The following is a 12096-nucleotide window of genomic DNA, read 5'->3' as shown; positions in this document are numbered from 1 at the left end:
CAGCAAGGATAAGCTTCCCCTCACTAGCCACTCTAATCAGGATATGTTCAGATGAAAATGGATAGAGCGATTTTTTTTCGTTAAAGGGACACTGTGTAAGATTTAGACCGTTTTTCAATAAAAATGAATAAATTACATGTTTATAAATTTCAAAAACTTGCAAATATATGTGTTCTGAACGACCAACAGTAAGTTTTAAATATAATCGTTGGTCTAGTTATCATGAAATTATATTACATGGGGGGTGGCACTCTTCCGGAGGCTGCCATGTTTGTTATAGCTACAGACAATAGTAAATTTGGACAGCACCTCCTGCTGTCCGTAAGTGGAGCAGGAAATTCCACCTGTTTACATTCATCTTACGGGGTGGTCCTTTTGAAACTTGCTGTTGACTGAAAAGATGTCACAATGCCTAAGCAGTCAGATAATGAATGCCATGGCTCACTTGTGTTATAGGTTTGGTGATGCGACATTTGTGAGCTGAGGTCTCTGGTTACTGTAAGTCATTTTTAGTTGAGAGCAAAAGCTACAGAATTCATATCCACAAAAGGCAATAATAATTTCAATACCATATTTATATTAGCGGGGGTGCATAGAACATTATCATAAACAACAATTTTGACACAACACTTTAATTTGAAGATTTTTTGTGTCTTTAGCAGCATTAGCATTAGCTCAGAATACCATACCTGTATGCATGCAACTTCAGTATGCACGAGTTTTGTAAACACCCACGAATTTTAAATTGAACATCGGTTAACTCTCAGTTAGATTTTTCATAACAGCTTGATATTAAATGACGCTTATTGTTTAGTTTTTGTAATATGTACTAATGTACTTTGAAATAAAATGTGAATTTGCAAGTCAAAATATGTACAGGTTGGAAAGATGTACCTGTATATAATTGAACATCCTCCACACTCCCGCTTTTCATTTTTCTTCGTCATCTTTTATTGGGAAAGGTGACACATTCCGAAAAGGTGTGAGGAAAATAACACCTTGCAATGAAAATAAACTTGATGACGTTACAATATGGAAAACGTGTTGTGCCATCTACCGCATTTCCGGCCACTTTCTCAGGACCACCACCATGGTGAGTTGCTGGCAGTCATGACACTTAAGACTCCATGAAGCTTCCTTCTTTGTTTCTTGGAATAACGTGTTAAATTAAGGCCAGTGAATGTGTCACTCTCTCTGACATTCTGATATGAAACCTCTGAAATACTAAGGTTAAATGTCTAGCAAGGTTTTTATCCTTTGTACAACACAAACGACTGTCAAATTGGAACAGTTCTGTGAGCGTGATCCACCAATAATCCTGCATGCTTTGCCCCTGGTCACACCTGCTACATGCGGACTGTGACAGCAGGCGCTTGTCATACATCTAGGAAGATAGACATGTTGCAAAAACACAACAATAAATGCTGGCATTGACAATGACGGGGTGAGTGGGATCTCTGATTGCAATGCAGTGTTAGCAGCATATAAATGAGAGATGTGTACACAATTGAATGCCCCATGCATCAGGCCATTTGCATGTAACTGACAATGGTTGTGAGGTTTTTGTGGTAGAACAAGGGTAGTCCAAAATCAAGGTTAAAGATTTTTTTGTTTCATTTAAACCACTAGTGTTATAAATTATTTACCCCTTTTACGGTAAATTGAAACTATATATGTGACAAAGGATGCAGGGATGGCCTTGTACCTTAGCAAATATTCTGTTGCATAGATTCAGGTGATTAAAAAGGATTAGGATTGGCAGACAAGTTTATGTAAGGCCGCAGTTGACATTGTATTCAGAACACAAACAAAGCATGAAGTTAAAGTTCTGTGTAAATTAACACATTCAACAAAGCTATGTGATGCCATCACCTGCTATGTTGTCAAGCAATGGAGGAAGAAGTAGTAAATTACTACAATAAACTATAAATTACTATACTATACTATGCCATGCTTTGTTTTTACGATCAGTTTGTTAGGTAAAGCAGTGAAAGACAAAACAAATGGATAAATAATCTACCCTCAAAACATAAATGATTTGTATAAACTTTCTGACAAAGATATTTGTTTAGTGATTTGTTTTCTGTAAAAACATTGAAAGGTATTTTTTTTCAAACCTGCAATTAATTGGCCGCTGATTTTTCACAGTCAATAAAGAAGTTAATTGCTTATACAGTACATAGAACAAACATGACAAAAACTGCCATCACCTTTACTTTTTCACTTCTGATACTGTACCAATATTGCAGCCTAGATGACTGTCCAATACAGAACTGATTGGACAGTCATCTAGGCTGCAATATTGATCAGCAGGAATTGTACATTCTTTTTCTTTTATTATTTTTAGAATAACATTTTTGAAGAGATTTGATCAAGTAATAATATACAAAGAACATTAGCCAGCCTCAGTTGGTACAAGAAGTTGAAGTATTCCGTTTTAAATCTGGATACAAGATCCAAATATTGCTGGATAGAAGAGTAGGAACAGACTGCTCGTATAGGAGTGCAAATATGCATGTAGACTGATATAATCTGATAGTGTGTTTTTTTTTTCCTGTTGGGGGTGGGTGGGGGGGGCTGATATCTGATGTAAAAATCAGATCCAAACATTTCTATGCTGCAATCAGACTTTGAGAAACGTCCCACATCCAAGAAAGGCTAGACGAGGTGACAACACAAGCAGAAGAATCAAATGACTTCATTCTGCTTGTTGAGCATCTCAGACAAGCATTGCTGGCATGTCTTTCTATTTTATTATTTCTCAAATTGCATCAGTGCAGTGTATTGTGTGTTTTCTGCTTTACTTTCTGCAAAATTAAGAGCTTGCCATACAACAAGATGGTGGAAACAAAGTTTGAGGCCCACATCCTTCTGACCACATGTTTTGTGTCAGCAGGAACAATAAACACAGTCCAAGTGGTGGGAAAACAATAGTCACGTAGATGCAGAACTGCAAGTTAAAAATAAGGTAGGTGTAATATAATGTAATATTGTCAAGATGGTTTTCCTTTCCTTTTTAATTTCTTCATGACCACTTGTTTAATTGCAAAGACCACTGGACATGGTCCACATCTTTTTTGGACGCATGCATGCACACATACACACAGAAATAAACACATCATCTTTAAGTAAGCCAAAAATGAAGTCAACTCAGTTTACCTTGGCACTGAAAGCCTTGTTTTCCAAAGCCCCTGTGGAAACAAACAAAGCAGAATTAAATGAGTTGACTATTTCCACTCACATATTAGCATTATGTAAGGGTTTAGAACTTTGCATGATGTGAAACATAATCGTGAGGTGCTTGCTGGCAGTATTTTAAAACTAAGCTACAGCTTGCCTTACATACTATGCGCAAGCATTCACCACTCGACTCCAAAGTCCACGGATTCCCCTTTCCTCATTCTTTCACTCCTGCCCGACTCGCTCATATGTTCAGTCCGGATAACTGCATGATGTTGAGTTAGTGAGGCCCTCCCAGAAAACAAAGATGGCTCTCCTTGCTTCTGTTGATACAATGGGCATTGTCACAAGTTGTAGCCAGTAACAACAGGACATGTTTAGCTCTCTGGACTACGGACCAAGGAGTGCCATTTGGGAGTGCACATGCCATGCTGTAAAACTGTCAAGGTCATAAACTGCAAGCGGTAAAGACCATGAGATCATACTTGCACCTGCAACAGTGGATGACTATGAACATGGTTAGAACCCTATAAGCTCTGAGGTGAAACAGAACGTGTTAGGAAAGACTGGCCAATTTCTTTTAATTAGAAAAAAAAATCCAGCATAAAATAATGATGCCAATACTACATATTAATACTCAGAATCATAAAAATGGTCCAATACTACCACACTGACACCACATCTTGGAAGACATAGCCATGTCAGCTGTGAGGAGTAATTCTAAACACAGATGACAACTTATAGCCAACTGCAAATTATGCTCAGCAAAATGGATGATGAACCCCGCTGTGCTGGCGACCCTCGGTAAGCTTGTTTATCGAGACTGTCCCTCTCAGCTCTGACTAATTTAGCCATACTCACACTTAGTGACATTTTAATGTGTTACTCTAATACGACTTCATTTTTTATTTTTTTCAAGCATGTTACTGTTTTCAGAACAGTAGGAATCAAACTAAAGTTATTTTTCGAACCGACAGTGGTTTGATTTTGCATTACTTGATAGGTAGGGCAAGCAGGCCAGAGACCTAACTATTTTATACATGTATCCCCCCCGCCCCCAAAAACAAAATAGTAGAATTTTCAGACGTCCCGTGAAAGCAATATTTTTACATTTTTTATCTCAATAAGTTTCGTTAAGAAGAAAAATTAATTAACTGCTTTAGTCCGTCTAACAAGCTAGCCGACCCCTGATGACCCATCATCGTCGGGGAGAGAAGGAAGCTTGCTGAGGGCGTTTCAAATCCGTGCATTGTGACAATTAACCACCTTGTGAAAAGAAGGAAGTTGCTGTATAATAAAATGGTCTTTCAATTTCTATAGCGCTTATCTGGTTCAGTGACGCTAAGACTTGAAGCGCATTTCAAAGGATTGGTCAAAACTTGGACAAATCGGCTGGTTTCCACACAATCAAATAAACACTTTGAATTTTGAATCTGAAGTATCACGCAGGTCAAAATATAAAATCCATTCATCGATTTTCACGTCACATATGACAAACAACAGTTTACACCATCAATGAGTTGGAACTAATCCTATACTGACTACAAGCTACGGTATTTGCAGTAACTCAAATCAAAACTAAAAATTTGATTCATCGGGTGATGAAACTCCGATCCAATCAAACCCACGACTTATACAACGCATGCAAAATATGTGAGGAAAGTGAAGATTATTTCTTTTGTCTGGGATGTGAGGCTTTCCATATCATCACTTTCAAGAGCTGAATTTCATTTTGTACACATCATATAGTTTTGATGTCTACTTGCTGTCACATTTGCCTAATGTGATTGAGTGAGTCAAGACAGAATACTATTTTCATACAATGCAATAAATTGTATTTTCAGTCCTATAGTCACAATCACAGGCGGCTCAGTGGAAGAGTGGTTAGCCCATCCGCCTCACAGTTCGGAGTACCAAGTTCAAATCCAGCTCGCTCCAGATCTTCCTGTATGTAGTTTGCATGTTCTCCCCATGCCCACATGGGTTCTCTGAGAGCACTTGGACTTCCTCCCAAATTCCGAAAACATGCATGGCAGGTATATAGGACACTTTAAATTTTCCTTAGGTGTGATTGGGTGCGTGAATGTCTGTGTGCCCTGCCTTCTGCTTGAAGATTGCAGGGATAGGTACCAGTTCGTGTGCGACCCTAATGAGGATAAGCGGCTCCAGATAATGGATGGTTGGTTGCCAACACCATTTTCCTATGTCTTTAAGAAACTAAAAAGAAAACACTTTTGAATCGTTGAAAAATCACCTGCGTTTGATCAAGGTGGACAAAGGCACTATTGTACTCTTGCGCAGGTCATACTTTATTAATTTTCTCCCCGCAAACTAATTCGCGTGATCCTGTTCAGTCTTCTATAGCACTGCTCTCAAATGCGCACGTAAACAATTAAAAAGAGTTGCAGAATGCCCCAATTTACAGTATGCCTCAGCAAGGGAGATCTCTGACTAATCAGGAATCGACATCAGCCTAAACAGGCAACCTTGCAGGAAACGTTGTCTCTAATCTTATTTGTATAATTTGTACGATTACTAATAACTTCGAATAGCAAAGGAACGTGATTAAATACAAATGTAAACCGCACACGCAAGCAACGTTTACACATGGAGTGGTATCAAAAGGAAAATAAACAACACGGCCCTTCCCATATGGCTCCGGGATCCCTAAGGATGACTACTTTTTGACAGCTCCGTCGACAAGGTGGCGAGATTTGAAGGATCAGTGGAGGAAAGTTGCAAAGTGAAGTTGCGTAACATCATGGAGGAAGGATCGGGGGCGCAAAGTTGCAATCCAATATGCAACAGGCTGCATGCGTGGAGGTGGGTGGCCGGGGAGGGTGGAGGCGGAGACGGACGGCTTACCAGATGAAGTCCGTGCAATGGCTGCAGAAAGTCGGCTGCTTGAAGAACCTGGCAGTAAACTTGTGGTTCTTCACTTCGTGGACGTTTTTCTGCCTCAGAGCGCCTTTGCGAGCAAACCTATTAGCCACGTCCTCCGTGGACGACTCGTTCAAACTTGGATCGGCCATGTTGAACCCAGGCAAACTCCGTTTCGCTGTGTTCCGAATGCGTTTTTCTTGAGTCGGGAGCCAGCAAAGAGACACGCTGTGGACTTTGTGTGAGTGCGAGTGAGTGAGGGCTTTCCCCGCCTGTAGATCTCACTGGGCTCCGCCGCTGTCAGCTCCAAGTGCCTCCAAATAACCCATTACCGAATACAAACAGAACATCCGGTATTACTTTCAAAGTAAAAGAATCACAATGTCTCCCACTCCGCACAAAAAGCAGGAGCCAGGAAATCCTGGTCCAGATGGAAATAAGCCTGCCACGCTTTGGCTTTAACCGCAGGTGCTTTCACTCACTTGCCAGGTAAAGGAGCTAGTTTACTGTATTTGCTTTCAAGGGGCTCGGCATGCGAATGTCACATGCCCAGAAAACGGTGACCTGTGAGTGGTCGTTACCTGGCCCCGAACAACTGTGTTGTCAATTTCATGTTCACCAGCAGCATTAGACCAGCATCACCCACTTTACAGCATTAAACCAACACCAACCACCTCAAACCGGCAAAGATTCAATTTCTTTACTTGTGTTTTTAAAGCAGTAACGCAACCGTAGTCCGTGGATGAGTGGATGAAAGTCATACTCCTGGAAGAATTGCAAACCTGAATTGGTGAACATTTATTTGGTGCAGATTTCTGAAGGGATTGTCGGAAGAAAAAAAAAAAACACATGTACATTTTGATAATCATTCATGACATCTAGGTGCAAGTAGTGTAAAGGCACTGAGGAGTTTGCTGTCATTACAAATTCAATAAACGCACAAGTTTGCGTTAACATTTTGAGCACTTTCCTTATCCGATAGATTGAAAGGACGTTTGGGGATGATGTTTATTCAAGATGATTAATCGTCTAGCACACGAGTATTTTTTTTTCTCGAAGAAAGGCACATATAAGGTCTCATGAAAATCATGTTCGGTAAAATATCGTGTCAATCGGATAAGCATGAATCATATTCTTGCGCTGTCGCCTTCGCGCTTTTTTTGTCAAGCTGCAAAGGGTCCACGATCCTGCCCTGGGAATGCTGTATGAGGACGTCATCGTGCGGACAATAAGAGAATTACCATTATTGGTGCCTGTAATTGGTTTGAGGGAGTGGATGCGCAGGAGGACAACCATCTTCCAGGAAGAAAAAAAGAACACGAGAATACTACATTTGAAGAGACTATAGAAAATGGATGGAGTTCCGCCCACAGGTGAATTATTTCCTACTGACTTTAATTGTACTGCTGTGTGTTTCTAAACAAACATTTTCGTGACTTTGGCATTTTCTACAGTAAAACGTTGTGACAAATAAATTAAATGTTGATCTTTACTTGTCCGACTTGATGCAAAATCTCTCCTCCTCAATACCGGAACCAAAACGAAACTAAAAGACGTCGATAATTGCCACACGTTTTTACTTTTTCACAGGTTTTACAAGAGCTTTCACAAGTCATTTTTATCTGCTGAATGTGAGTGTATTTTTTATACCATATGCGCAAATTGATTGGTGACTATTCGAGACATACCCTGTCTCTTACCCAAAGTCAGCTGGGATAGGCTCCAGCTCACCCAGGATCCAAATGAAGGTAAGCATAATAGGAAATGGATGGATGGATGGATGGATGGATGGATAAAACGCCTTCAAATGCAATTTTTTCTTTATATTTGTTTGTACATTGTTAAATACTGACGTCATTCTGACAATAGCGCAACAGTGTAAACTTTACAGCAAGAGTTACAACAAAAGGGGAAGTCCACTGTCAGTGCTTCCAGTAACACAGATTTCAGTGCATTGATGTATTTTTTTCCTGCCGCTGTCACTGAAGTTCAAAGTCCACTTACAGCTAACAAAATGTTGGAGTGTGTCAGTAGAGTGTTGGTGTCCATTCACAAGGTGACTCACAGTTGCTATTCTAGCTTATTTCTAACGTGTTTGGTGGGATCAAGTTCTTCCATACCAATTCCCCAAGCATGTCTGTCTATATGGCACACACTTTGCCAAACTGTTACGCCGAGTTTAGATGCGTCATTGGTGTCTTGGCAAGGTGATGATTCAAGACTGGTGCAATGTCGCTTCTTGCTGACAGATGAATCAAAATCAAATGATTTTCTGTGAGAAACTAGGGTACTTGTCTTATCTGTTTACTTTTGGAGAAGCACAAATAGCAGTGGCAAAGTCAACACACATTACAGAACCTGTACTGGTCACCACAAGAACGACACCATGAATCTCTGTATGTTTCCATGGAGGTTGAAATACATTCTCAACATTTGTCTTCTCAGCAAATTTTTTGTCCTTGTGACGGCACAAGAAGGAAACGGTATTTATATGTTCCTACCTTTCCATGTCACAATTGATTCCTATTTTGATTTGGTAATCTGATAACTGATTGCAGACTAACTTAAAACTGTGTTTGTTCTTGAAGCATGTTTAATGCCTGAGCTGGATGCCAACATTGAAGCAGTGGCGCAGCACAGTTACATTGGGCCTGGTGCAGAGATAATGTTGTCTTGTAAACTGGGATACACGTCCATATTGGGACCTAGAAGAATTGTGTGTACTGAGGAGGGAGAGTGGACTGGAACTAAATTAAAGTGCATCGGTAGGTCTCATTCATTTATTTACTTATTTATCGATTTTCAATGACACATTATTATTATGGGTAATAATCGTGATATAAATGAGCATACAGTGTAGGTAAATATGATCTTAATGGGTTTTTTTTTTAGATATTAGTGCTTGTAGTTATTCTTATCTTGAATAAAGTTATCGTAAACATTCATCAATCATCCGACAGTTTCTTAGATACTATACACCTACACAAATGAGAACAGTGTTTTGTTTTGATTGACAGTCACACACGTTCCATGTGTTATATCATTCATTGTCAGACATTATAATTATTCTGAGCTACTAATTTGGTTTTATACAATACCGTATCAAAAAGGGCATTCTGTTTAAAAACACTGTATTTCAATGTTGATAATGATATCAGTATTATATGGTTCATTCCAAATTAATGTTCTTATAGGAGGCATTGAAAACGCGTGGTAATATGTTGCTAACCACATACAGTATATGTTGCCTCTCTGTTATAATACTATTCTCCCTTGTAGCAAAGCGTTGTCCTTATCCTGACCCACTGCCCAATGGAGATCTGTACTATGAGGATACGGTGTACCAGAGTACAATCAACTACACCTGTCATGAAGGGTAAAGTGAGAGGTTCTTGTTGAATTCTATTAATGGCATGGTGGTGAGAGGTATAGGGATGTGGACTCAAAAATGCAGGGAAGCAGGGTATGTTTGAAATTATAATTCCTTAATAAAAAGTGGGTGAAATTAAGCAAGAACAAAATTGCATACAAAGCAACAAAAAAATAACAAAAAAAACACAGAAATCAACTGAGAGCAAAACACTCGAACAAACTGGAAGGAAAACTCCAATAAAACTCACAGAGACTAACACTACAGCAACAGAACTACCACATCATCGACAGTGAAAACAACACCTAAGCATCAAAACAGTTCAGAAATTACCCGACAAGAACTGAAGGAAACAGGAAGTTAAATACACTCGAGATTCATGAGTAGCACCTGGACAAGAAACAATTGGAACAGGGAGCGGATTGGCCAACACAATGGAAGCACATTAATGAGGACAGGTGGGCACAATCACACTGAGGACAGACAATAGGGGGAACAAACACATGAACTTAATCACATGCCCAAAAGCTTGCCCACAGCTTGAAAACACAATTGAAAAAAAGCAAAATCAAAAAACAGAAAAGAACAAAAACAGAAAAGAACAGAAAATGAATCAATTTACAATATAGATAGTAAAGTGAACCAATCAATATAATAAGCCTACAAAATATCAACCTCTTGGGCTTGGGCAATGGGCTACAATTGTTCCAACTTCAGTTTACCCAGATAGTCCACTGAGCCAATCAAACCTCATTGCATACTCATTTCAATTTGTTGTCATGTTGAACTTGAAACGAGTGTTTGATTCACATTCTTGTTTATTTACGATTGAGCTGCAGACTGACTTAGACCATATGATATGTCAGGTGCTCAGACAGCGCCTCTGTTCTCTGTTTGAATTAGGGACACCAGTTTTTGTGTCCTATTAAATATGTATTATTAATGATGAACAAATGGTTTTCTTTTCATAGGTACATCCTCTCTGGACCAAATAATGCTAAATGTCAAGCTAATGGAACATGGAGCACAACAGTACCAGAGTGCAAACGTATGTCGTTCATTTCTTTCTCTGTCCTTTAATTTACTTCCAATTTGGAGCACAGCAAAGTAACCATTTAACACATATTTGTTGTGAATAACACAAAAATATATGAGTTAACATTTTGAAAGCCGCTGATTGTGGAAGGACATCAATGGAAACCCTATTGATGTGCGGCAACATCAACTATGTAGGGAATGTAACTATCCACTATGTACACACACGCTTAATATGGTCATTTAGAATGCTCAAAATTGGCCGGCAGGTACCTGTTTTAAAATAAATAAATAAATAAAAGCTGGTATTAGTGGAGTTTAATCGGTAGTTAACGTGCACATTATTTGTTCATTTGTCTTACAGCTGTCTCTTGTGGTCTTGCTCCAATCCCAAAGTTTGGTCTGATCAGTTTCAACAAGAAAATTAAAGGAAACACAACATATTTTGGCACCCATGGGATATATAAGTGCCTGCCTCCTTACGTCCTCTTTGGAAATGCACATGCCGAGTGCATGGCCAGTGGCACCTGGACTAAGACCCCTGAATGTCGAGGTTAAAATGTTCCATTTAGCCATTCATATCATAATACAATATGTTTCATATCACAAATGTTGAGAGCATGATGTTCTACATGTGGTTGCATGACCAAGTCAAAAACAACCAACATACAATTCATAATCTATGATATTGTTCAGTGTGCCTGTGAGGGTCAACTATAGTATTGGAATGTTATGTTTCACTAAAATTTGAGTTAGTAATACATTGTGTTCACTGATTCAAAAGACAGCTTCATCATCAATATTAATCAATGGAATATAAAATATTTCCAGTGGTCACATGCCCTCCACCAGAGAACATTTTAAATGGTTACATGTCCAGCAACGACCAGAGGCGTTATGACTACATGGAGACGGTGCAGTATGGTTGCAATGGTAACTATAGACTGGACGGTAGCTTCCAAACTGTGTGCCAGAAGAATGGAGATTGGTCAGAACAACCAGCCTGTAAAGGTGGGCCTATAAACCCATAATTTTGTATTTATGCATTTCATTGAAATTGTTTACATTGTCATCATTTTCTATGCTTTGTCATTTCTGTGACCTGCAGCCCCCTGTAGTGTTGACATGAAAAGAGGAAGAATATTCTATAAAGAAAAAAAACTCTGGATTGGTGACCTTGATCCAAACAGGGTCTTCCATAAAGAGATTGTGTCAGTCTACTGCTTAGACAAGATCAGAAATTGTGGCTATGCTGTGTCAACTCAGTGCATTGATGGAAATCTCAAAATTCCTGAATGTTATCAAGGTAGTGCTTATGCAGATTGAAAATATTGCTTTCTCATTGATCAAATGTACCAAAACTATGTTGAGAAACATTATTGAGAACACTTTAACCGTTTCCAAAATGTATTCCAACTAATTATTTGTGTTTCTTTTTAGAGCCGAGTGGAATTGAGTATACCTTTCATTCTGGTTCACTTCCTTCTGAAATAGAACAGTGCTGAGATGCTCACAAATCCCTTCTCTGGTGGTGATTATTACATCACTGTAATATGATGTATCCGAAAATACCTAAACATTGTTCTGGTCTCTAAATATAAAGCACATCGTGTGACTTAAATTGTGTGTGG

At 39.1% G+C, this 12096-nt stretch overlaps 2 protein-coding genes across 3 annotated transcripts in view; one reads left to right on the top strand and one right to left on the bottom strand.

The window, feature by feature from the left end:
- The window catches only part of prkcaa (protein kinase C, alpha, a), a 102491-nt gene extending 96005 nt beyond the window's left edge, over positions 1-6486 (bottom strand). Inside the window, exons 1-2 of one of the 2 annotated variants that reach the window (XM_088419134.1) lie at positions 6046-6486; positions 3160-3191 (exon numbers count right to left, since the gene is read on the bottom strand). In XM_088419134.1, the coding sequence (XP_088275260.1) occupies positions 3160-3191; positions 6046-6212 (199 nt within the window). In that variant the 5' untranslated portion in view covers positions 6213-6486. The remainder of the gene's footprint in view (positions 1-3159; positions 3192-6045) is intronic. The other variant, XM_088419133.1, reaches the window with a different exon arrangement.
- A 1926-nt stretch (positions 6487-8412) lies between these two features.
- LOC148421199 (beta-2-glycoprotein 1-like) lies at positions 8413-12086 on the top strand. Its single transcript, XM_088419808.1, has 8 exons — positions 8413-8543; positions 8649-8825; positions 9340-9436; positions 10402-10478; positions 10830-11018; positions 11297-11476; positions 11574-11771; positions 11906-12086. Exons 1-8 carry the CDS (start codon positions 8447-8449, stop codon positions 11968-11970), a joined length of 1080 nt encoding a protein of 359 aa, XP_088275934.1. The 5' UTR covers positions 8413-8446; the 3' UTR covers positions 11971-12086.
- Positions 12087-12096: the final 10 nt, after the last annotated feature.

The sequence above is a fragment of the Hippichthys cyanospilos genome, chromosome 7 (assembly GCF_059441005.1).
Source record: "Hippichthys cyanospilos isolate Australia breed blue-spotted pipefish chromosome 7, RoL_Hcya_1.0, whole genome shotgun sequence".
Taxonomy (NCBI): Eukaryota; Metazoa; Chordata; class Actinopteri; order Syngnathiformes; family Syngnathidae; genus Hippichthys; species Hippichthys cyanospilos.
Note: the sequence above shows the minus strand (reverse complement) of the source record. Positions and strands in the feature narration are given on the sequence as shown.

Coding starts and splice junctions, on each gene's coding strand:
- LOC148421199 (XM_088419808.1), top strand. CDS start 8,447: ATGAATCTCTGTATGTTTCCATGGAGGTTGAAATACATTCTCAACATT. Junction 8,544..8,648: donor GACGGCACAAGAAGGAAACG/GTATTTATATGT, acceptor TTGTTCTTGAAG/CATGTTTAATGCCTGAGCTG. Junction 8,826..9,339: donor AACTAAATTAAAGTGCATCG/GTAGGTCTCATT, acceptor TCTCCCTTGTAG/CAAAGCGTTGTCCTTATCCT.